This window comes from Malaya genurostris, chromosome 2 (assembly GCF_030247185.1).
Source record: "Malaya genurostris strain Urasoe2022 chromosome 2, Malgen_1.1, whole genome shotgun sequence".
Taxonomy (NCBI): domain Eukaryota; kingdom Metazoa; phylum Arthropoda; class Insecta; order Diptera; family Culicidae; genus Malaya; species Malaya genurostris.
This window is the reverse complement of record NC_080571.1, coordinates 72,074,540-72,098,848: the sequence shown is the minus strand read 5'-3', so window position 1 is coordinate 72,098,848 and position 24,309 is coordinate 72,074,540. Positions and strand designations below refer to the sequence as shown.

General features: G+C 36.8%; 1 protein-coding gene across 4 annotated transcripts in view; it reads right to left on the bottom strand.

The window, feature by feature from the left end:
• The window catches only part of LOC131427469 (ubiquitin-conjugating enzyme E2 Q2), a 65,337-nt gene extending 41,279 nt beyond the window's left edge, over positions 1 to 24,058 (bottom strand). The window contains exons 1-2 of one of the 4 annotated variants that reach the window (XM_058590688.1): positions 23,946 to 24,058; positions 21,935 to 22,573 (exon numbers count right to left, since the gene is read on the bottom strand). In XM_058590688.1, the coding sequence (XP_058446671.1) occupies positions 21,935 to 22,096 (162 nt within the window). In that variant the 5' untranslated portion in view covers positions 22,097 to 22,573; positions 23,946 to 24,058. Of the gene's footprint in view, positions 1 to 21,934; positions 22,574 to 23,571 lie in introns of all 4 variants that reach the window. The other 3 variants (XM_058590685.1, XM_058590686.1, XM_058590687.1) reach the window with 3 other exon arrangements.
• Positions 24,059 to 24,309: the final 251 nt, after the last annotated feature.

Genomic DNA, 24,309 nt, shown 5'->3' with positions numbered 1-24,309 from the left:
TCTGCTCGCCTTGAAGACCAGCAAGCGAATGAAAGTTGCTACCTGAGCGTTTGAGGTTTTAACCACGCAAAAAGCGCTCTCTTCCTCACTCCTGGTTGATGGTTTAACTCTCGCGATGGCAGTCTGCTTGTCTTGAAGCCCAGCGTTTGAGCTTTTAACCACGCAGAAGGCGCTCTCTCCGTCGCTGCTGGTTGATGGTTTAACTCTCGCGATGGCAGTCTGCTCGCCTTGAAGGTCAGCAAGCGAATGAAAGTTGTTACCCGAGCGTTTGAGGTTTTAACCACGCAAAAGGCGCTCTCTCCGTCGCTGCTGGTTGATGGTTTAACTCTCGCGATGGCAGTCTGCTCGCCTTGAAGACCAGCAAGCGAATGAAAGTTGCTACCTGAGCGTTTGAGGTTTTAACCACGCAAAAGGCGCTCTCTCCGTCGCTGCTGGTTGATGGTTTAACTCCCGCGATGACAGTCTGCTTGCCTTGAATAGAGATGAGCAATTCGCTCCTGAGCTGTTCCAGTGAATCGAATCATTGAAGTGAGCTGACAGCTCACAGCTCTTTTCAAAAGAACCGCAGCTCACCAGCTCACTCATTTGCTACCCAGTTCACTGCATTATGACGAAGGGAACACGCTACGAGCTGATCGGATCTTCGGCTCTTTAAGATATTCAATTTAGTCGACATCAATTAAAGATAAGTTAATTCGCATTGCATTCATTGCATCATTGCAAATCAATGATTCAATTTCGATCATGCATATGAAAGAAAACCGGTGCATAAGAAAAACGGCGCACAAAATGAGACTTAAAGTTTAAACTAAAAGAGCCGATGAGCTGATACATCGAATCGATTCACTTTGGAGAGCTGATCGGTTCGGAGCTGTTCACCAAAATGAGCTGTTTTGCACACCTCTAGCCTTGAAGCCCAGCAAGCGAATGAAAGTTGCTACCTGAGCGTTTGAGCTTTTAACCACGCAGAAGGCGCTCTCTCCGTCGCTGCTGGTTGATGGTTTAACTCTCGCGATGGCAGTCTGCTCGCCTTGAAGGCCAGCAAGCGAATGAAAGTTGCTACCTGAGCGTTTGAGGTTTTAACCACGCAAAAGGCGCTCTCTTCGTCGCTGCTGGTTGATGGTTTAACTCTCGCGATGGCAGTCTGCTTGTCTTGAAGCCCAGCGTTTGAGCTTTTAACCACGCAGAAGGCGCTCTCTCCGTCGCTGCTGGTTGATGGTTTAACTCTCGCGATGGCAGTCTGCTCGCCTTGAAGACCAGCAAGCGAATGAAAGTTGCTACCTGAGCGTTTGAGGTTTTAACCACGCAAAAGGCGCTCTCATCGTCGCTGCTGGTTGATGGTTTAACTCTCGCGATGGCAGTCTGCTCGCCTTGAAGGCCAGCAAGCGAATGAAAGTTGCTACCTGAGCGTTTGAGGTTTTAACCACGCAAAAGGCGCTCTCTCCGTCGCTGCTGGTTGATGGTTTAACTCTCGCGATGGCAGTCTGCTCGCCTTGAAGGCCAGCAAGCGAATGAAAGTTGCCTCCTGAGCGTTTGAGGTTTTAACCACGCAAAAGGCGCTCTCTCCGTCGCTGCTGGTTGATGGTTTAACTCTTGCGATGGCAGTCTGCTCGCCTTGAAGGCCAGCAAGCGAATGAAAGTTGCTACCTGAGCGTTTGAGGTTTTAACCACGCAAAAGGCGCCCTCTCCTGCTGGTTGAAGGTTTAACTCCCACGACGTCTGCTCCCATCGAACGCACGAAAAGAAATGATCGATTTTCACCACGGTTCCCCTTTTATACGCATTCAGTTGAAGATATGTGCCTGACTACCTCAAAATCGTCGTCCTTGCGCGAAAAACCCAAGCGAAAGTAAAGAGTTTTCCGCATTATTTTGAAATTTTGAGAAAACTTAATTTTTGAGTTGTTTGTGGTTATCTCACACTGTTCAAAATATTATCCTAAATTCCTGATCATATTTTTGATGAAATGGTGAAAGAATTATGTTGCTACCATTAATACAAGTCGAGATATTCACGATTAAGTTCTGCCCATTCTTCCATATGGCTAATTTTGAAAAGGCACCCCATAGTAAAGTAAGTCGTATTCACGACAAAATGTTCGAAAAAATTATTCTTCGATGTCTCGACACTTGGGTCGAGACGAACGGTTTGTTGTCAGATACTCAGTTTGGCTTCCGTAGAAATAAAGGGACGAATGATTGCCTTGCATTACTTTCGTTTGACATCCAAATTGCCAAATTGCCAATTGCCTTCGCTAAAAAACAACAAATGGCATCTGTATTTTTAGACACTTAAGGAGCATTTGATTCAGCTTCCATTGATGTTTTTTCAGACAAGCTCCATCAACGTGGACTTCCAACGATTATAAATAATTATTTGCACAACCTTTTGTCAGAGAAACGCATGCATTTTTCACATGGCGATTTGGTAACATTCAGAATTAGCTACTTGGGTCTCCCGCAATGCTCATGCCTCAGTCCGCTCCTCTATGATTTTTACGTGAATGACATTGACAGCTGTCTAGTAACTCCATGTACACTAAGACAATTGGCAGATGATGGCGTGGTTTCAGTTACTGGACCCAAAGCTATTGATCTGCAAAAACCATTGCAAGATACCCTAGATAACTTGTCCGTTTGGGCTGTTCATCTGGGTATCGAATTCTCTGCGGAGAAAACAAGGTCGTCTTTTCAAGAAAGCATGATCCCGCGCAGCTTCATATGATGGGAAAAATGATCCAACAGGTTTTGACTTTCAAATACCTCGAGGTGTGGTTTGATTCCGAATGCACATGGGGAGGACACATTAGGTTTCTGATAACAAAATGCCAACAAAGAGTAAATTTTCTTCAAACAATAACAGGATCTTGGTGGCGTGCTTATCCGCAAGATCTAATAAAATTGTATCAGACAACGATACTTTCAGTAATGGAATATGGATGCGTTTGCTTTCGTTCCGCTGAAAACTCTAAAATTATCTAACTGGAGAGAATTCAGTATCGTTGTTTGCGAATTGCTTTAGGCTGCATGCACTCGACACATACAATGAGTCTTGAAGTTCTGGCGGGAGTTCTTCCATTGAAGGATCGTTTTTGGGAGCTTTCGTCGCGACTGCTAATAAGATGTGATGTACTGAATCCCCTGGTTATTAATAACTTCGGAAGTCTAGTTGAGCTTCAATCTCAAACAAGATTCATGACAGTTTATTTTAACCATATGTCACATGAAATCGAACCTTCAAGATATATTCCTATCCGTGACACCCTCCTAAATGTCCCTCACTCAACTTTATTTTTCGACACATCCATGCAGCGCAAAGTGCGTGGAATCCCAGAACAAATACACTCGATGGAAATCCGAAAAAAATTTTACAATTAAGTTCAGGCATATTGACTCTGAGAAAATATTTTACACGGACGGATCACGAATTGAAGAGGCTACTGGGTTTGGTATATTCAACATTAATGTTTCGGCTTCATTTAGGCTTCAAGAACCTGCATCTGTTTATATAGCAGAGTTAGCAGTAGTTCATTATAGTTTGAGTGTAAACGTCACATTATCTCCAAACCATTATTTTCTCTTCACAGATAGCCTGACTGCAATTGAAGCCATTCGCTCAAACGCTTCTGGCATAAATGAACCGTTTTTCTTGGGCAAAATAATACCTGAACGACATTTTGAATAATAATAATGATCAATTCACGATAGTTTGGGTCCCGGCTCATTGCTCCATTCCTGGCAATGAAAGAGCCGATATTTTAGCCAAACGTGGTGCTATTGAGGGTGAAATTTATGAGAGACCGATTGCTTTCAACGAATTCTATAGCTCGTTTCGCCAAAGAACACTTGCCAGCTGGCAAGCTTCTTGGGATAGAGATGATCTGGGAAGGTGGATGCACTCAATTATTATTCTTAAAATATCGACAAAAGGCATGGTTCAGGGGACTGGATGTGAGTAGGGACTCCATTCGTGTGATGTCCAGATTCATGTCCAATCACTACACGTTAGATGCACATCTCCTTCGAATTGGACTTTCCGAGACTAATCATTGTGCTTGTGGTGAAGGTTATCGCGATATCGATCATGTCATTTGGACATGCGTGGAATATCGTGATGTCAAATCTCAACTAATAAATTCCCAAGGTGGACTATCCAATGTCCCAGTTCGCGACATTCTTGCTTGTCGTGACCTTCCTTACATGACACTTCTTTATCATTTCATTAAGTCCATTGGAGTTCCAATTTGAATTTTATTTTAAGTTAGACTGTTTTCTCTTCCATGAGTTCAACCAATAGCCAGCTATCTTATATTAAATAAAAGTGATGAATTGATACAAACATACTTGAAATAGTTATAAGATCATGTACAAAATGAATGTATTTTATTCAATGTAAATTATAATAGCAAATCGCTTTATAAAAACAGTGTTTAGATTAACTAATGAATACTAAAATGATATTCGAAATATATTAGGTTTAAAGTACTATGTATTGTGGATGCCACGGCGAAGAAAAACTTATGTATATTGCCTATGAAATAAACGTATTTATGGAAAAAAATCTCTTAAACTCAAATGAAAAACGCCATAAAGTTGCTGGAAGTTGGAGCGGATTGTGTAATCCTAATGTGCAGACAAGTGTACACGCTGTCATTCCAAAAATACACTTCGAATCCACTAACAGCTCCATAGATAACGAATGATTTCCAGGAGATACATTCCGATAACACATCACAACAATGACTTCATTCAAAATCAAACAGAATCGAGTTCCCGGTGTTGATCGAATGTCTGGGCCTACGTCAACTGTAAATCAAAACCCCCCAAAACACTGACGGCAGCACGATTTTCGCTGTATGACACACAACATCGGCAGTACCGTGGGTGGTTGAATGCGAAAATTGATGGAAAATTTGACGCATCATCCCGCTAGAACCAGTTGCCTTTCGCTGGGCGGCACCATATGGGACATCAAATTTTCCCAACTAACTCTGGATGGATAGCAGTGAGTCAAAAAAAAAGGAATCAATCACCCTCTGAAAAAAACGGCCTTCACCAGGATTCATCGAAAAAGGAACAACATTATATGGGTTTCATAAAAAAAGCCACCCCACTCGGAGTAAAATTCTCTATCCTCGGCTATGTAATATTTGTGATTCAACCAAATGTGGAAAGGCAACCTTCCGAATCTGCAGGCATGCGAAAACCATTCGATTTTTCACTCACTCGGCATGCAAAAACCTTATGACGACATGATCATAAAAAGAAAGTGGCCCATTGTTTTATTTCTCTCACTACGGCATCTACATCATACGGAACGACAAACGTTCATCAGCGCAACCGAGCCCGAGGTTGCGGCAGAGCAGTTCCCTTTGCGAATCCCCTTTTCTTTTTTGTTGTTGCCCGGCTGGTGGTCAATAGATGGATGGATCCTCAAGCGGCGCAGTTCCCAGCAGGAAGACGTTAATCAATAGGTATAGCAGTACACATCATCCAAAAAAAAAACGTTCAAAGCCTCTGTGTGAGAGCTGAGCCGCATTCGAGTCGAAACCTAATGAGACGGGGTCAAACTTCGTCCTTTTCTTCCCGACGATCAGTCGGAAAATTGAACCCTTCGATCGTCTGAATCGTGCAAGGACGGACGGACGAACGGACGGGTAATGATGGCCGATTGGTACGTAAGCAACAAATACGCACGGAAAAGAAGCTACCACGGCGTAGAAGCACACCAGACCAAGTAATGTGCAGTGAGTGGAAGAGAAAAAGTTTCAACTAGATTTGCCGTTCATGTGCCCGACGGGATGTAATAATTGAAGTTTTTCATTATTGGTACTAAAGCTTTTCGACGTACGGCTACGTTTTTTCTTTCTCATATAGAAAGGTTGTACAATCACTGTGGAAACTGATTTTTGAATTGAGGTCCTCGGGTACGAGTTTCATACACCATTCAATCAGTTCGTCGAGATCGCAAAATGTCTGTATGTGTATGTAACATTTTTGTGCACTGATTTTTCTCAGAGATGGCTGAAGCGATTTGCACAAACTTCGAGTCAAATGAAAGGCCTTGTGGTCGCATACTAAGTTCCTGAATAGTATTTAAATATGACTTCCGGTTCCGGAATTACAGGGTAGTATAAAAATATGTGCCATAACTTTTCTTGGAGTCGATTTTCACAAACTTATGTCGTTTTCGCTTGATGCCAAACCTAACCCATTTTCCACCCTAACTGCTGTCAAACCGTTTGTTTGAAGCTCGTTTCGAACCTAGTTTTAACGTTGTTGAACTGAAAATCGAGCCAGTTTCGAACCTGGTTGTTATATCAGGTTTGCTCAAACCCCCGTTGCTAAGTGCGAAATCAACACAGTTTCGTGAAAAGTGTTTGTTTGATGAAACTACCCTGGGTCAGTTTCAGTTTTCTCAAGCGAAAACGACATTAGATTAAATGAATGGTCTATAGGCCATATAAATCAACATTTTATGATTATAAGAAATTCTAAATTGAGTTCAAAGCTAGTCCAATTTGTAAGTAATTAAAGATATAAATTTAGATTTTAATAAAGGGTAATAAACCTTCGTTCAAAACACAAAACACAAAAGTCGCATAAAAATCAAAATTTGACCAAAAAAACAAATACGAACCGACTTTGACTTCTCGGATTCCGGTTCCGGAAGTCCTTGAAATGGTTTGTTTTTTTGGTCTGGGAACTTTTTGATTTAGTAAGTTATACTAGTTGATGTACAAACTTTTTCTATAAGAATGATATAAGAAAGACGTCGTTGTTTAGGGGAGACCATCCACTAACTGTAAGTGGACCAGACTATAAACTGCAGTCAGCTCAGTTGAGCCTTAGTAGTAGGTGAGTGCGAAAGTGATTTTTTTCGTCTAGAGTAAAAATGTCTAGTTCCAGAATTTTTAGGTAGTATTGAGAGTAGAAATTAGTTCGGTCCGTTTTCAAAAGATGGCTCTGGCTGTTATGAATATTGTACAGTAACAGCCGATGTCGATAGTTTCAAGAGGTTAGACATCTGTCATTAATATTTAGATTATATTGCTTCAGGGTTCTTAAAAAACCTTGTTTTTCACTGCAATTTTGTGTTAACTAAGCCACATTTACAGAAATAACTGGTCGACTATCACATTTTTACGAAAAGTTAAAATAATTCGTGAGATGTTCCACGCCCTGAATCACATTTGGCATCAGCAGCTTTTTGAGCGAAGATTCCGAACCATCGAATGATTTGGACGAATGCTGCGTTTACTGGGATAAATTACTCAATAATTAGCGCTACAAGGTTTGCATTGAATACTCCCACAAAGCTCCCCACCTGGATTGTGCGCTCAAGCAATTGCATTTTAAAATGCGTGAATTGCTTTCCTGAACCAGACAGTGAATCAGATTATGAGTGAAACGTTTTTTATCAATGATATTTTTCATGTACGAAACAATTGTAAGATATCTATAACAATCCACCGTACTTTTAGTGATCCTCTTGGTTCCCATAAGAACTATGTAAAATTTTAGCTCGATTAGTGAAACTGTATTTTCGCAAACGAGGTTTCAAGATCAAAATGAAAAATGAAATGTATTGTCTCGTGTGCGAGTATGGGACTATATTCATCAGTACCTAATACGTTAAAGGAAAATGCTATCAACAATGGTAAACAAAAAATTCAATAAATCGGACCACCGATTCAATAGATTTAGACGAGTATTCAGCGGATCAGCATTATGCACCGTTCGCACAACACTTGTACACATAATTTATTAATTTCACTAATAATTATCCCTTAAAAACAAATAAAAACAGCAATTGAGCAGGCGACACTCACTAAGGAAAGGTTCATAAAATGCATAATTGGTTCTAGCTCGAAGTATCCTTAAACAGGCTTGGTATCGTTCATTGCGACGACGCAATGATAGTATTAAGTCAGAAACTAAAAGTGCTTTGATATCTTCCATCATAAGCCAAGAGCTAAACCAAACAATAATCACATTATCAAATTGAATGGCTGACTTTCAAGGACCACATTGAAGGAACCCAGGCAAAGTGTAATAAATATATTAAATGTTTATATCCTCTTATAAACAGAAATTGTAAGCTCTGTCTTAAGAACAGCTGAGCTGAGCAGAAGCAGATCGCCCGTAGTTGCACTTCGTGATTGACCGAATGAGTGGAAATGTACAATGAACCAAGAAATGAAGCTTGGGAGAAGCAAATCATTTTCACTGTACATACCCACTCACTCCTAACTTTTTATTAAATGATCAATAACGACGCTGGCTACGACCAAAGGTTGTGCTACTGAGGGAAAGGATCCGATGTTTCTAGAGACCGCGGGTACCACTGTATCTCCACGACCATCACGGGATAGGAGATTTGTTAGTAGGGAGGGAAAGAGATCCGGATATGTTTTGGTGTACAATATGATCTCAACAAAACCTGATTTTTGATACTCAGGAGAAATATAATAAGTTAGAAAAATATAAAACATCTCCAAGGAACGATTTCACCAGTATCCTTTTTCTCCCACTCGCTCTGCTGTCAACCACGCGAGATGAAACACGACCACTGAAAGAATAAAATAAAAACACTCGCGAATGGGTCCTTTGTAGAACAAACCCTAGACCTTCAGTCTGAAGGACACGATCGACTTTTTAACTTTCACACATTTTATAGAAATCCGACAACACCGACAATGACATGCAGACGGCGCTTCGATCGGTTAACAGGTTAACATCGTTGAATTTTGAGGCGGTAAATTCTCAGTTCCCGCCGTTTGAGCATCTTTAGATTCGCGGATCAACATTATTCAATGAATAGCACTCTCACTACTAAACACTCACTTGCCACATCTGCACTTCACTAAAAATAACTGTTTCAACCAAATTTTTAACTATACGTATCAAACAACACATTGAAATTATACTTTTTTGAGAGTAGCACCAGGACACCGCGTCGCACTGGCAGTGATGCCAATTCCTGTAATCTCTGTTTTAAGAACAAAACATTAACTCATAAATAAATTTTCAGACCAGGTATGCTTTATGTAGTACAAATTTTGGTAAAGTTGTTCCACCAGAAAGAAAACGATTCGAAGGATACAGAATAAAATTGTGAAAATGATTTTAAAGCGTCCTCCCTGATTAAGTACAAATGAATTACACTGACTCACAAATATAGAACCATTAGATGTAATGTCACATAATATTATAAGCGAATTCCGACAAAAATCGCTGCAATCTTCAATTGAGGAGTTAGTATATACAGGGCTGACATTATGCATCTCGAATCGAGTTGCGCGAAACGATTATTTTTGAAGTCGATTCGACTGAACTGAGGCATTACGTATCGCTTTCGACCTCGTGATCGAGATCCTAACAATGTGGTACTAGATTTCGACTGACGCTGCTCGAACTGTCATAACCAGAGATGCCATTTATACAGATATATATGTATTGTACAGATTTTTACATACGCATACAGATTTAATACAGAGTACAAATTTCTTACAGATTTCTTGAATTTAATACAGATTTCACTATAAGTATTAAGGAAAAAATTAAACTATCTATTAGTATTTGAGCTATCTATTAGTATTTGATTGCAATGACGAGATACACGTTTAGGAATCAACGTACAAATCACTTTTTAAAATATATATTTTTTGTGCAGATATTTAATGAAGAACACTGAAGTCCATTTATATTAAAATTTGTAACTAAATTGAACTTAAAAGTTAGACAAGTCTTGACATCATGAAACATTATTGCCAGACTGACAGTTGTATTACCTGACTCGACGTTGCATATTGGGTTTTGGAAATCCATCTCAACTTATGAAGTGAAAAAATTAGACAAGTGTATGGCACCATAATTCAATTGTTGTTGATAGGTAAAAGCTATAAAATTTCGTCGATGAATATAATATAAGATATGAAATTTAATCTACCACACTATAACCATAATCTTTTGGAATAACACCTTTTAACATAACTGTATTGTAGAAATTTCATTTTACTAGCGAATACAGATAAATACAGTTATTTTATTCGAATCAATACAGATTTTCTATGAAAATATCTGGCATCTCTGGTCATAACATACATAGGTAAACAAACCCATATACATTGCAATCATGAAAAAAATTAAACTGAATTATTGTTCGAGTATTTTCGATTACATTTATTCAGTTCAAGTACTAAAAAGAAGCAAACTGTTTGTGATACTGCAGTTTTAAGTTGCCACACGAAATTAACATGAACACATTTCTGAAATTTAAATCAAGAAGCAGATTCGTTTCCACTCCATTTGAAAACGTAAAGAATTTTTTCAAGCGTATTCTTGTACACAATTTATCGATGAACTTTTGAAATTATAATAAAAAAAAAATCTGTGTTTTTCATGTAATGTTTCAGGTCTAATAAAATTTACGTCATCCATATGTGTAGTTTTAATCGAAGGCTTTCAGGTTTTGCAGCTTTCTTTGTAGTATTTTATCATATTTATTAGGAGATATTGCTTTAGCTAATATACCAGGAGCAACCCATTCTTTGTAGTCTTCATAATCTATTTAGGTACTATTGAAGAGTCAAATACACGCTAATAGCACGAGATTGTGATGCTTTTGGCATATTCTAAATACTTTCAAGCAGGCCCGTACCCAGGATTTCGTTTCGGGAGGGGCCCAAAGATAAAAAAATAATGTTACTGAAGATTGCTTACGTACCTAATTCTCGGTGTGCCTTTTACGGGTGTTTTTAACAGACACTTTAAACTTTTCCACCGAAACTGTTATTGTGTTACATTTCTTTACGTTCACTGTCTTGTTATTTCTACAAAACATGTCTTAGACCTTCTAATAATTATATATCTGTTTTTGATTTCGGGAGGGGCCCGGGCCCCTCGAGCCCCCCCTCTGGGTACGTGACTGCTTTCAAGGTGTTTGGACAAATTTTTCAATTTACTTGAGTTAGACATATAAGTAAAAACATTATTTGTTCATTGTTATCGAGCGAATAAGCTTTTTCCTACAATCCGTTTGAGTGACGTTTTCATTCCACAGGATTCAGAAATTTTATTACAAACTACAGTTACTGGGCATAGGTTAGTTTCGACTCACTTTTGTTATTTTAGGTAAACACCACCAGACCCTGTCAGCTTGGAGCGATCTCAATTTTCAGTTCAGCAACGCCATCGCACGGCGTCTCATTCAACATGTCATGTCAATTGTATGGGTGCACGGCCCGTCTATTTTGGCGCGAACGAATTTGACATTTCTCTCCTCTACTTCTATGTATGAGATTCGATTCGGACTCACCTGAGGGCGACATGCTCGCAAAAAAGGATGTTGTCAATGATTTGTTCGGGAAATGTGAGAGCTGGATATCTTGTTAATATGATGTCTTTGACACCACGCAGCTTACAATTAATATGCTTTCTAAACAGTTCGACTTGTACATAATATGCCAAATACACAAATTATATATAACGATATACAAAACAATGCATTAAAATAAAGATTATCAATACTAATATGTTTATGAAAATCTAAGATGTTATCGATAACTACCTAAATAAAAAAGAAACGTATTCGAAAACTCATAGTCGACAGTAATAATGCTTTCGACCATTTCTTATCGAGTTCAGTCGTTTACGAGCTCGATTGTTTTGGTTCCATAATGCCAAACCTTCTCGATAATCTAATACTTCTTCGAGTGAAGTCGAACGAAGCTCGATGATCGACTTCGAATCGAGAACCATAATACGAAACGTGGTCGATTCGATAAAGTTTCAGTCGAATCGAGATACATAATGCCACCCCAGGATTCGCCATCTAACTTTTTTTTTAACTACGCCAGCCGCATTTTGAATGAAACTTCATTCAATGCGATAAATAATTGAGAATTCCGACTATTGAATGGTAGAAAAATATGTATTATCATATGATCAATATTCATATAGTTTCACTTCTTTTATGTGTGGTTTCCATCCAGATGTTATAAAGCTGTCAGTTACTTTTGAAATGTTAGTCATGAATCAGACTGAATGTATATTACCAATTCTCACTTTAATCCTTCAGAAGAATTTATTCCTAAAAATAAATTATAGAACAAGTTCGAATAATTTTATGTTGAACAATAAAGGATTTTTTACACATTTCTTCGTATTCTCTTTCACTATTTATATGAATGGCATAAAAATATGGAATTGTATTATAATTGTATGTATGTTTTCTTGAATCGAAATTAATGTGTTCTATGGTATTCCCGTTGCAAAAATCATTCCATGCAAGCAGTATTTTTATTTTGTAATTTTTCATACAGTCGAACACGCACGAACTTTTTTCTCCCTAAAGTTGAATGAAACTTTGATTATCAGGGCGTTTCCTATACATTATAAAATATTTTTTTCCATATGTTGCATGTCAGCTTCAGATGAGCTTGATTTAATAATTGTAAGTATGCCATCTATAATCATACCAAACATTGAATAACTTGTAAGAAAAACCAATCACAGAATGTAAAAAAAAGCGTTTATTTTAACAGGAGTTGTGATTTTGAAGTTTTTTTTCGATACGTATTGTGGTGGTGATATGAATTTTATTTATCAGTGATTAAGAATGATGGCAAACCTTGTGTCAGAGTACTTTGGTGAGTATTCATTGAACTGAGAGTCTTAGAGTTCATGTGATTATAGGGTAATTTCAATTTTAGACAAACAACGTTGGAAATTTTGTTTTTCTAAGATTGTATATTGCACCTTGATGTAATAAATTCAAAATCTTCAAGAATCCGGATAATTGACATTCTATTTGTATCTATCAGTATCATTTATTTTGCTTTAATAAATTTCATGTCAAAGAATATTACATGTTCTTGGACGTTAATAATAGGCGATTTTCGAAGTGTATAGTTTTTGGCTTGACATGACAAAGTACATTGAATTGAAATTATATTTCACTTGATTCGACCATCTCCATTATTACTAGTATAGTTCATACAGAACAATTAAGTTTTACTGAAAAAGTTTCAATGATTCTGTTACAATGAATCTTATTGATTTTTTTGTGGTTAAGTAGCATATATGAAAACTTACTAATTATTTACTAATTTATTATTTTCACTACCATGACGTAAGGTAAGTTTCTTGAGACATTATTAACTATTAAATCAATTGTTTTTCTGTTATTTCAGTTAGGGGAGAAATACGAAGAAATCTTTGGTGTTGCATACAGCCAGCCATTAGAAGTTTATCGATGAATAGTACGATCAATGTTGGGACATGTTTTTCAGTTTGAAACTCGGTAATTCCAGGTGCAATCAGTGTAAGAGAATTTTCATAGATTTGGTAATGAATCATTCAATTATTATAACCCGTTCTATGAACAGCAAAAATACGACCAAGCGAAGCAGATCAAAATTCTAAGAAACTATCGAAATTCCAAGAGGTGTCCAAATGATTAGAAGCAACAGACTACCTGATGAATCGGGTGATAGTGCTGATCGGTTCAAAATATGTGTATATTTTAATTATAATAACACGTATGTGAAAATGAACCAAATTAAAATTTGAATAAATTTAATTTTACTCTTGCTATTTTAAAGAAATTGTTTCCATCTCCAATAATCAGTATTATTTTTTTTTGGATATAAAATACTTAATTTAATGGAAATATATGTTAAATATTCAAATCTTATAGTGGACAACAAATTGCAGCTTCAACCAGTTCAATGCATTAAAGTAAACCGTTATTTTGTAACTATTTCAACTAAATAAATTGATACTGCGCCCCTGACAATATTTTACATTAGGTGTAAAATAAACTACGTACAAATATTTGCGTTCAGGTATAAAGTTTTCAATTGTACAAATGGCGATTATCCTTAAATTTTGTTCGGCGTCCTTCGATTCTAATGCGAAAACTCTTGCAAATACTCTTAACATATTGTCCCAATGTTTGTAAAGCTTAGTATGAATCGAAATTTTTTCCATTATCTTGGTTGACGAAAATGTGTGGGACATTATGTTAATTGTCAACATTGTTTCATCAAATCTGATCATTTCGAACTTTGTTGGGAACACTTATCCTATATGGCTGTTATGGTGACAAATTTATAAACGAAAATCATCTACACTTTGGATTCTTTCAATTTACCAGTGTATGTGTTTCAAACAAATTTTCGATGATATTCATACAAACCAATTTGTTTTTGACAGAGGGGAAATTGAATGGCCGACGGACCTTACACGATCATTAAAAGTGTCATTACTAAAAATTAATGACACTTTTAATGATCGTGTAAGGTCTACGAGTTCAGTAATGACACGAGTAATGATGGAATTCCGGATTTTCCATCATTACCAACATTATTTCTTCTTCTTATTTTTTGTGACAGTGCTGAATATCGTCAGCAGCGATGTCAGATCTACGGAAATCTCCGTAGATCTACGGATTTGAACATTCTCTACGGATTTACGGATCCGTAGACAAAATCTACGGAAAATGTTTTTTTTCTACGGAAATTTGAATATATCAACGGATAACTACGGAAACAAGTGTTGTCTGGCGAGCAAAAAAAAAAGCTTTTCATCACGAGAGCTTCCTAAAAAAATGATAATCTACGGATATGATACTACTGCTATCTGGCATCGCTGATCGTCAGTTGTATTAGACGAGAAAATTTGACAATCGTGAAGTAAAAATTCTCTTCAGAACTATACGTGGAAAAAATTCTGGAAATGACAAAGTGTATATTTAAATTAATAATGTTTCATTAACCTTAACGTTTCAATGACAAAGCAAATTTATTTTCAGCTAAACGAAGATAAAAAATATTGTTAATATCTACTATTGCTGAGGAAAAGTTCTGGTTACAAGTCCCGTGCACGTACTCGTATATAAAACATTCCGCTTCGTGTTTCGCAATTCATTCTTCGTTGCCAGTGAAAAAATTATAGATTGTTAACGGTTCTTCAATGATATGAAATGTAAAAAGCGTCCCTGTCGGAGTTTAAGCTGAACCATACTAAGTAGATTTTTTTTTACTTTTCACATGATGATTATCTCGATTCTGTATTTCTTACGAATCGTATAATTTCTATCGACTGCGAATTTCGGCTTTAGTTTTTAATGTTTGTTTCTGTTTGTCTAAGTTATTTCTAGTAGGTATTTCCTGCACTATAAAAATAAAATTATGTTGTTGAACAGTGTTTGTTTTTTGTTGGTTTGAATAAAAAAAAATGAAGCATCCCAAAATTTGTGAAATACTTTATTATACCAAATCACTTATATAATACTGAAAAGTTGACAATATCGGTAATCAAGGTAGTCCTACAATCTACAATCCAATTTTGTATTTCAATTAAATCATTATTTAAAAACATTCGATCGTTGTATATAATGAAATTTTCACATTCTATCGAAATAGGGCTATTGTACCAATAGCCATCGCATCAGTAGTCACTATTTTTTATCCTTGAGCCAAAGTATAGAGGAGAGATGAACTGATAGAGCTGTTTTTCTATTTTGATTCAATAGAAATTTCGAAATCGTGCGGAATATTTTGTAAAACCGTAACGTCAAGAATATTGCGGCAATCAACTGTTTTCCATTCAGGAAAGTATTACATCTTTTCGATAAATGTCTAATCCATACATAATGATGGACAATTACGTCTCAACTCAGATTGACGACAAACTCTCTGGAAAACTGAATGTGTATAAGGTTCTTAAGGACAAACTGTGTAGTCAGACTTGATTAAATAATGTACCAGTTTAGCGTATACATCGCCAACACTGTACTTCGCGTCTCGCGCTATTTTAAAATATATAGCGCACTCATATCGGGAAGTTGTGTAGATTCTAAATTATTCTAAAGTTTTCTATATAAGTGACTTTTTGATCAGAATTGATATTATCCGTTGAGTAATCATCCAGTTAAAAGAATGGAAAGTGAAAGTGACACAGAGACTGACACAATTAAAACTAAGGATGAAATTCTGAGACAATTTATTGAAGCCTATGAAGGCTACCCAGAACTATGGAATACGAAACATCCATCGTATACCAATAAAGTTAAAAAGCAAAAAGCATTTGAAGCGCTAGTGCCCATATATAGTAAAATATTTCCTGACGCTAACGTTAACAATGTAAAACAAAAAATCAATACCCTGCGATCCAATTACAGAAAAGAATTAAAAAAAATTCTAGATTCTAAAAGATCTGGAGCTGGGTCTAACGATGTATATTATCCTACATCGTGGGTTTTCGGCTCGTTGCAATTTTTAAGTTCAAATGAACAACCCGTGGAATTGAGTTCAAATTATTCCGAGGTACGTTAAAAAGTAGCAAACTAGCAGTGACTATAAATTTCGTATAATTTTTACTAGGTAGCACAAAAATCAGATTCATCGAGCAATATAAAAGTGTCATTCTCATCTATAAGTCCAGTAAAAAGGATCCCGAAAAAGAAGCGTGAAGTTTCACCAGCCAACAAGCAAACAAAGCCTTTGAATTTGGCGTGCAAATATCTACAGAATGATTCTCAGAGTCATTGGCAAAATGTGGGTGGGGTCTGGGGTGAAAAAATAGCAGCGCTTGATTCCCGTCAACAAATTCTCGCAGAAAAGGCAATAAACGACATTTTGTTTGAAGCAACCCTGGGAAACTTGAACCGAAATGACATTAAAACTAATTCCACTACCTCGAATAATCTGAGCGAAACATGCTCGACAAGCAGGCATCCGCGTCGATCATCGTCGTATGAAGAAACTGTTCGCGATAGAAATATTGAAATCGGTATGACGATAGACTCAATGAATGCTCAAATTGGTCGTACTCCATCAGCATGCAGTTCTGATTCGTTGTATATACCAGATAATCAAATCATATCTGAAAATTTGCATTCATTTAATTCACTTATTTGCAACACATCAACCGAGCAAGTACTATCACAATCAGAAGGTTGCATCGAGCATAATGCGAGCGAATCATTGGTGAGTATCACAACTTAAATGTTGCGAATCATTTTGATATGGTCGAATTTTACAGGATATCCGTGATGCAAATATCACACCCTTTCATGACGAAGAAACAAACGGGGATCCCCATGTTCTTGCCATTCCAGTTTCATTAGATAGCCTAGACACACTCGAAACAACGACGACCGAAACACAAGCAGAGTTCTCTGAGCCAAATTTTCCCAACGTTGTGGAATCCAATTTAAATACTCAGCGTACATATTTGATGTTTACCGAAATCGCTAACACTGGTGAACATCATGCGAATGATTTGGCATATTATTTCACAAGTTTCGTGGACACTTAAACATTTGTTTCAAATTGATTTCAAAAAATAAATATGGTAAAGAGTAATAAATTGCCTAAGCAAGCAAAACAATGTATGGCAGTGTTGCTATATACTTTATATATATTTATAAACTGTCACTCCTTTCCTTACAATTAATAAAGGATTTCGGGTGCGCTGTAAGCTGCGAAGTTTCCAGAGAAGCCAGGTTCACAGATTAATCTGCGTTTCACCGATTCTCTATAAGCTTTCCGAAATTGGTCACAGACACAATGAGCAAAAGTGTCGCTTATTTAATACGACCAACAAACCACCTGCCAACATTCACTTTGAAGAGGAATTTTGAAGAATTTGGTACTCGCTGGGTATTAGTCACAACAGAAAACAAAAAAGAAAAGTTTTTCCTCTGAGTCTTATGTAAAACTCAATACTCTATTAGAAATGGTTCGCCTGTAGTTCCTCTCCAAAGTGGATGTTGACATTGACTACGCTTGAAAAATGTCAAGGCCTTTATGTCTTCTGCAACTAAACTGTTCTTGTTCTGCAATGTTCTCGTGAGAAGTGGACACATATATTTAGTTTTAGATCGAACACAGATTTGTTGAAGAAATATTCTGGCATCCTTGGAAGTTTCTACACTTTTCTCGATGACCATTGCAAACGGTCCTATTTGCTCAAGACTATTTCTATATTGGTTTAGACAAATTTTCGAGCAAGCAATTCGGTAAAACCATGCCCACCAGTGGGTAGCTAAATGCGTGTGAAAAGATGTGAAGTCACTGGTCTTAGCCTGTAACGTTAGTGACACAGCACAGAAAAACAAAGAAGATATGAAGAAAGGATGCTCATTGAATTTATAATTCTTTGTGAAAATAATAAATCACTAATAAATACCGAGAAATACAGTAAGTGTGCTAATCAAAGAAAAAAAAACAGTTGCTATTTACACTCATGATGAAAAATGTTACTGATAAATATTTTCTTCGTTGTTGAAATAATTGCAGAAGTTTTCCCGTATTTGTTTTGCACTGGATGGTGCATTTCGACTCAATGTATTTTGAACACTTGGTATGAGTAATTCATTAGATCCATCATTGGGCCTGCAGATGAAATATGCCGGATTCTCCTTGGCCAAAAAATTGTGTAAATAGCATGCTGCTATTGTAACAATAGCAGCTTTTCCAGGCTCCAAATTTATTGCTTTTTGAAAAACGCCAAACCTTGACGCAAGGATTCCAAATGCGTTTTCCACAGTCACACGAGCTTTTGAAAGCCTTCCGTTGTACAATAGCCGATTTTTATCTAATGATTTAATGGGATATGGCTTCATTAGATTGACATCCAATGCAAATGCTTCATCAGCAACGAAAACAAACGGAAATTTTTCAGCAGTGTTCGGTAATGGTGCTGGATCAGGTAAGTTTAATGTATTATGTTTCAATTTCTGCCCAAATTTTGAATAATAGAAAACTCCTCCATCGGAAACTCGTCCGTTCATTCCTGCATCGACCATTATGAATTCCTTTCTGGCGTTTGCCACTGCAAGCAGTACAATACTGTGAAATCCTTTATAATTATAATAGAGCGCCCCAGAATGTTTTGGCTTACGAATGGCAATATGCTTGCCATCAATGGATCCGACACAATTCCAGAAGCCATGGAGCATTCCGAACTCATGTGATATGTTTTCCCACTCTTGAGGAGAATTAGGAAACTGAAAAAAAAACATTACTCGAAAAGTAAAACAAGGCATACTTTTAGTTTCTTCAACAAAAATGTTTTTAGAGAGTGAATATCGAATATTTTTTAATTACACGATGTGTAAAATTATCAATATGTGTTGTGTTCAGGCTCAACCACATTTGTTATTTTCAACCAACCTTCATATATTCTTGAAGTACGAATATGAACACTTCGCACGTTTCAATGATAGCAGCGCTGATGGAAGCTGGAGACATAATAATTTTAAGTCTTCAAAATATCTTCCAGTTGCTAAATAACGTAAAGTAACCGCAAGTCTTTCATTCGGAGACAAACATTGTCTCATAACAGTGTTCTGTCTGGAAATATGTGGTTGTACTATTCTGAGCAATTTCATGTATGTAGCCTCGCTCATCCGGAAATAATTGTGGAAGTCCACCTTGTCACTAATGCTAATTTCTGTTAGCAAACGAACGTGAGAGTATCGCTCTTTTTTTCTCAACCATCTTTTCATCCAGCACCGCCGTATTGTAGGACGCTCTGCGGCAATCGCTAAAATTATGGCAATGCATGCTTTTCTTCGCAATTCCATTTTAGCTACCAAATAAAAATTGACGATGTTTACAATCTAAACTCTGATTTGAAAATAACCGCCTAGTTTTGTGGAGTAGTTACAAATACTCATCATTAATAATGAACGTGTAATGCTAAAAAGTAATAATGTACAGTAATGCAGTAATGACGAGCGTTTGAGCAGAAGTGTCATTACTTAGTAATGACACTTTTAATGATCGTGTAAGGTCCGCTATTAAAACCATCGGATGAAGCAAAAACCATTCAGTTTGTGGCCGGTTCTTTCAGTGTAGCGGTTATTTCGACATTGGTAACCTTAATGTCACTTCTGATTTGACAGAAACTTAGTTTTATCCTTGCGCTGAACGAAAATGGTTGTGTATACGCTTGAGGAACGCATGAAAATAGTGCAGTTTTACTTTGAAGAAAACGCCGAATTTTGCCACAAAATCATCTTCTCGGATGAGGTACATTTTCATCTCGACGGGTATGTTGATAAGCAAAATTGTCGCATCTGGGGGATGGAAAACCCGCACGTTATCATGGAGAAGCCGATGCATCCTCAGAGAGTGACGGTTTGGTGCGGATTTTGGTCTGGCGGCATCATTGGGTAATTTTTGTCTGGCGGCATCATTGGGTAAAGTAAGTTTACATTTTTTTTTACAAAAAAATCACAGAATTGCGGAGATAAATTATGTTTGAATGGTAATAATCAAATCATGTATAAAATAGGGCTGAAAAGTCATCACTTGTGGCTGGACACCCAACTTAAATCTTAAATTAAATTTAATTCACATTGCAATAAATAACACATAAAAATGAGTGCCTTGAAGACATCACGACGAACGGATTGTGGTTCCAAATCAATTAGTTCACAACGGTCCTGATAGCTGAAAAGATTAAGAGAATCGTTCCACTGGAGACGGAATTAAGAGAAGCGAAAGAATTTTTGTCCAATCGATTTAATACAACCTGGATGTCGTTTTTGTAATACGATGACCAAAAAACAGCAGCGTACCCAAGAAAAGGTCGGATCAAAGTGTATATAAGTGAAGTGCTTAGTTATACGTAAAACGAATCCCAGTATTTTAGAAGCATTTTATCCTAAATTTGGCTTTGATTTTATGCATTCGAGAATAATGCACTGGATCATATCAAATATCGATGAAACTTAGCAAATAGATTCGAAAGAATATTACGATTTATCGTTCCATTGGAATATGCAAATTCGAACTTCGCAACAAACAAGTGCAAATAATGCAATGTTCGATTGGTGAGACTCGAACCCAGGTGAGCTACACGAAAGGCATCGACTAACTCATCACACTATACCAGCTCCTGTTAGAACATTCCATAAATTGATGAAGGCTGGCCATTTAGAGCTCCGTTTCTGGGGTATACAAATTATATTCATCCACAATTAGCAATCTTTTGTCAAAAGGTATAGATAAATAGTAAAAACTAAATAGTTAGTCAGTATTTTTCATATTATGCTAAATACATAATTATTTAAGCTGGCTTGATGGAGACTAAGAGTTTAACATTTTCTTAAATTTCAAAAAAAATAAGTCCACGTGTACTTCAGGCGAAACTTTTCCTTTCCTCCGATTACACCGACATTCAGCTACTGATCTTTTGCAAAGGAGGAAAATGCACTGAACAGTGAGTGATAAACATCAGAGACATATTGGTAACTAATTTTTATATTATCGTTTACATAATAAGTAGATTTGGATCTCCAAACAATTTCCACAATTATTAAACTCTTTCAAGAGACACTAATCGAAATACTTTCACATTTATTATATCGATTTATTAAATATCACCTACTTGTCACAAAAACCAAACGATATTGTTAGATTGGTTCTATAGATTGATCTGGGTAGCCGGCTACCGAGAATACGATTACCGTTTTTTAGTGATAACGGCCGATAAAAACAACTCGGAAAGCGTACATTCTTAACATTAACAGTAACGGATTTATCAATTAGCCTCATTCCATGTTTTAAGTTTCATAGTCGCTTCAATTTAAATCCAACACACCAGATAAACAACAACAAAAACATACACATATTTTCCAGTTACTTTTGTATGTATGAAATATATCTAGTAATCTAGAAATATAGTTTAGTGTCCTCCCAAAACCAATAAACTTTGATAAAACTGCATTGAACCACAATCAACATGGATCTTCCAAAAAAACTCAATCAGGCATATCTAACAGATGAATGAATAAGCGAAACTTGGGGAAGAGAAAGAGACAGAGAACCCCAAAGAGCACCGAGCGAAGTATGTATGTTTCTGTTCAGGCAAAAAAAAAAAGAAAAAACGAAGCCAAGGTTCAGCGCACTCACCGTAATATTAGCATGGATGTCGTACTGCTTTCCGTTGCGACCGATGAAACGACAACTTAGCTCATCCACCGATGCGGTCAGGATCTGGAACCTTTCGTGATTCTTCGTAAATATCTGCTCCAGCGTCTTTATCTCGAGTTTCAATGTGTTCAAACACGCCATTTCCTATGCCCAGTATTCACCTCTCAACACATTTATCTTCACCTACTCCACAAAGCGCTACTTCGTCAAATTTCCAACTTTATCGATGTCGAACGAAATCCACTTTTTCCGCTGGATTAAATTCTCTTTGTTTTCACCGTGATCTATTTTTCTTCAAGACAAACTCACTACACTTGTAGGATTAGAGAAATTTTCCAGTTCTGCACAGTGAATTCCGTTATCACTTCATCGACGTCCTTATTTCAGGTGGCTTCTGCTGGTGAACGAATCATATTTTTCTGCACTTATTTTTGCTAAACTTTCCGAAACTATGTTCACTTCACTTCCTCTTCGGCACCACACCAAACTGCTGTTTTTCGCTATCCGTCAGCAGCCAAGTACCACTGTCTGACTTTTGCTAGTGCTGCCAGACTATCGAAACCATCAGCCCATTTCAGTCCGACAACCGGTACTTCAATAAATTTCATAGGTTGGCCACTGTCGAGATAACATGGTCGTTTTAATACGTTTATACTGAAACTTTTTGTGCTCCAAAAATCTACTTATTTTTTAATTTGTTTGGAATATCGAGAAGCGACATATCCAATATTTCAAAACAATCGTCATCAAACCTAATTTACTCGATTTATGTAACGTTACTGCCCCAATCTCTTGCAAAAGCGATTCCAAATTATGACACGCGACAATATTGATATTTCATCTTAAAAAAACACATGATGGTTAATAGACGTTGCGAGCCTTTCGTTGTATACATTCTCTAAAATTAATTTCTAGGTGAACTGTAACGTTAGTTTCAATTTTAGAATAATCAAGTAATTTGATTCTTGTTTATGATTAACTAATGTGATCAACTTTCGTCGAACATGTCTATTTGTGTAGAATGAAAGAACATTCAAAATTACTATTTTGCCTTCAACACTAAATAGTTAACGAGCATTTTTATAACTGACAAATAATCAAGAATCTGTCGATTGATTCTAGACCTATTTGATATGTTCACTTCGATTCTGGATTTATTAAAACCGCATTTCATTTATATTTTCTGTTTTTCGATATGAATGTTTTATATATCAAAGCAAAAATAAAAAAATCTGCAAATACTGTCCAACAATCAGATAGCATTTGAAGAATTACAATACAATTGAGTTTGTGTTACAGTACAAGATGTTTACAATATATTTTAATGCAGTGAAACATAATTAAAACAACGTTTCTTCCAAAAAATCAAGCGTAAATTCGATTTTTACAGCTAAAATAAGGGGGTAGTTATCTACCGCAACTAGCAAAAAAATTCAATATGATCATACATCTAATTTCGCAAAACATTTGTTTATTTTGCCATTTATTTTAAACAATTATAATTAGGCAATTCAGAAACAGTTTTACTATTCCATAGTTTCTGGGATAAATTTTTTTTTTTTGTTTCTAGCGAAAAGACAACTGGAACTTGCGTCGAAACTAAAATATAAACAAACCTGATGTCCCATTTATCTGTCAACACTGCAGTCCGACAAAACAGTAACAAAATGAGAACGTTTTCATTAATTTTCTTCTTCCTCCCGAAAGCAAAACGTCGTTGCTCCGACTACGAATGAGCTCCACTCACACTAACACAGCCTCATATCCGATTCAGGCGAAAGAAAAGCAACAAGAAAAAATCTTTCCTTTCTCTGGGGGACCTTCTGGGATCATATAGGAAAAAATTTCTCCGTCTCACATTGCCCGTTGCATCACAGCGAAGTAATCTGCTGAGCAATAGTTTCTTCACATTTCACGACTTAGCTGTACTCACGGGATAGTGAATGCACTAGCGACGTCACGAAAATAACCATCTGAAATGCAATCTTACTTGCTGGTGCCACAAGAAAACACGTCCGACAAACACTACGAACCAACGAGAAAAGTGAACTCAACGTTGCCGATTCGAGAGAAGTGGCAGATCTCTCGACACCCAGAAGCAAAAAAAAACAATCAAAATCTGACTGCGGTTTTGCTATTGATGAGTGAGGATAGCATATTGAAATATTTCAAAGTATGAATAGCAAAAACCGAGGGGTGCAAAGATGCGACCGGCTCGAGATGATTGATTCACTGAGAGCAGATGGGCTGTACATCACGAATACCTAAAAATTGTTAAACATTCAAGAATATGGTTTGGATTATACATTGACAAGGACATCATATTAACAAGATTAACAAGAGCTCTCACATTT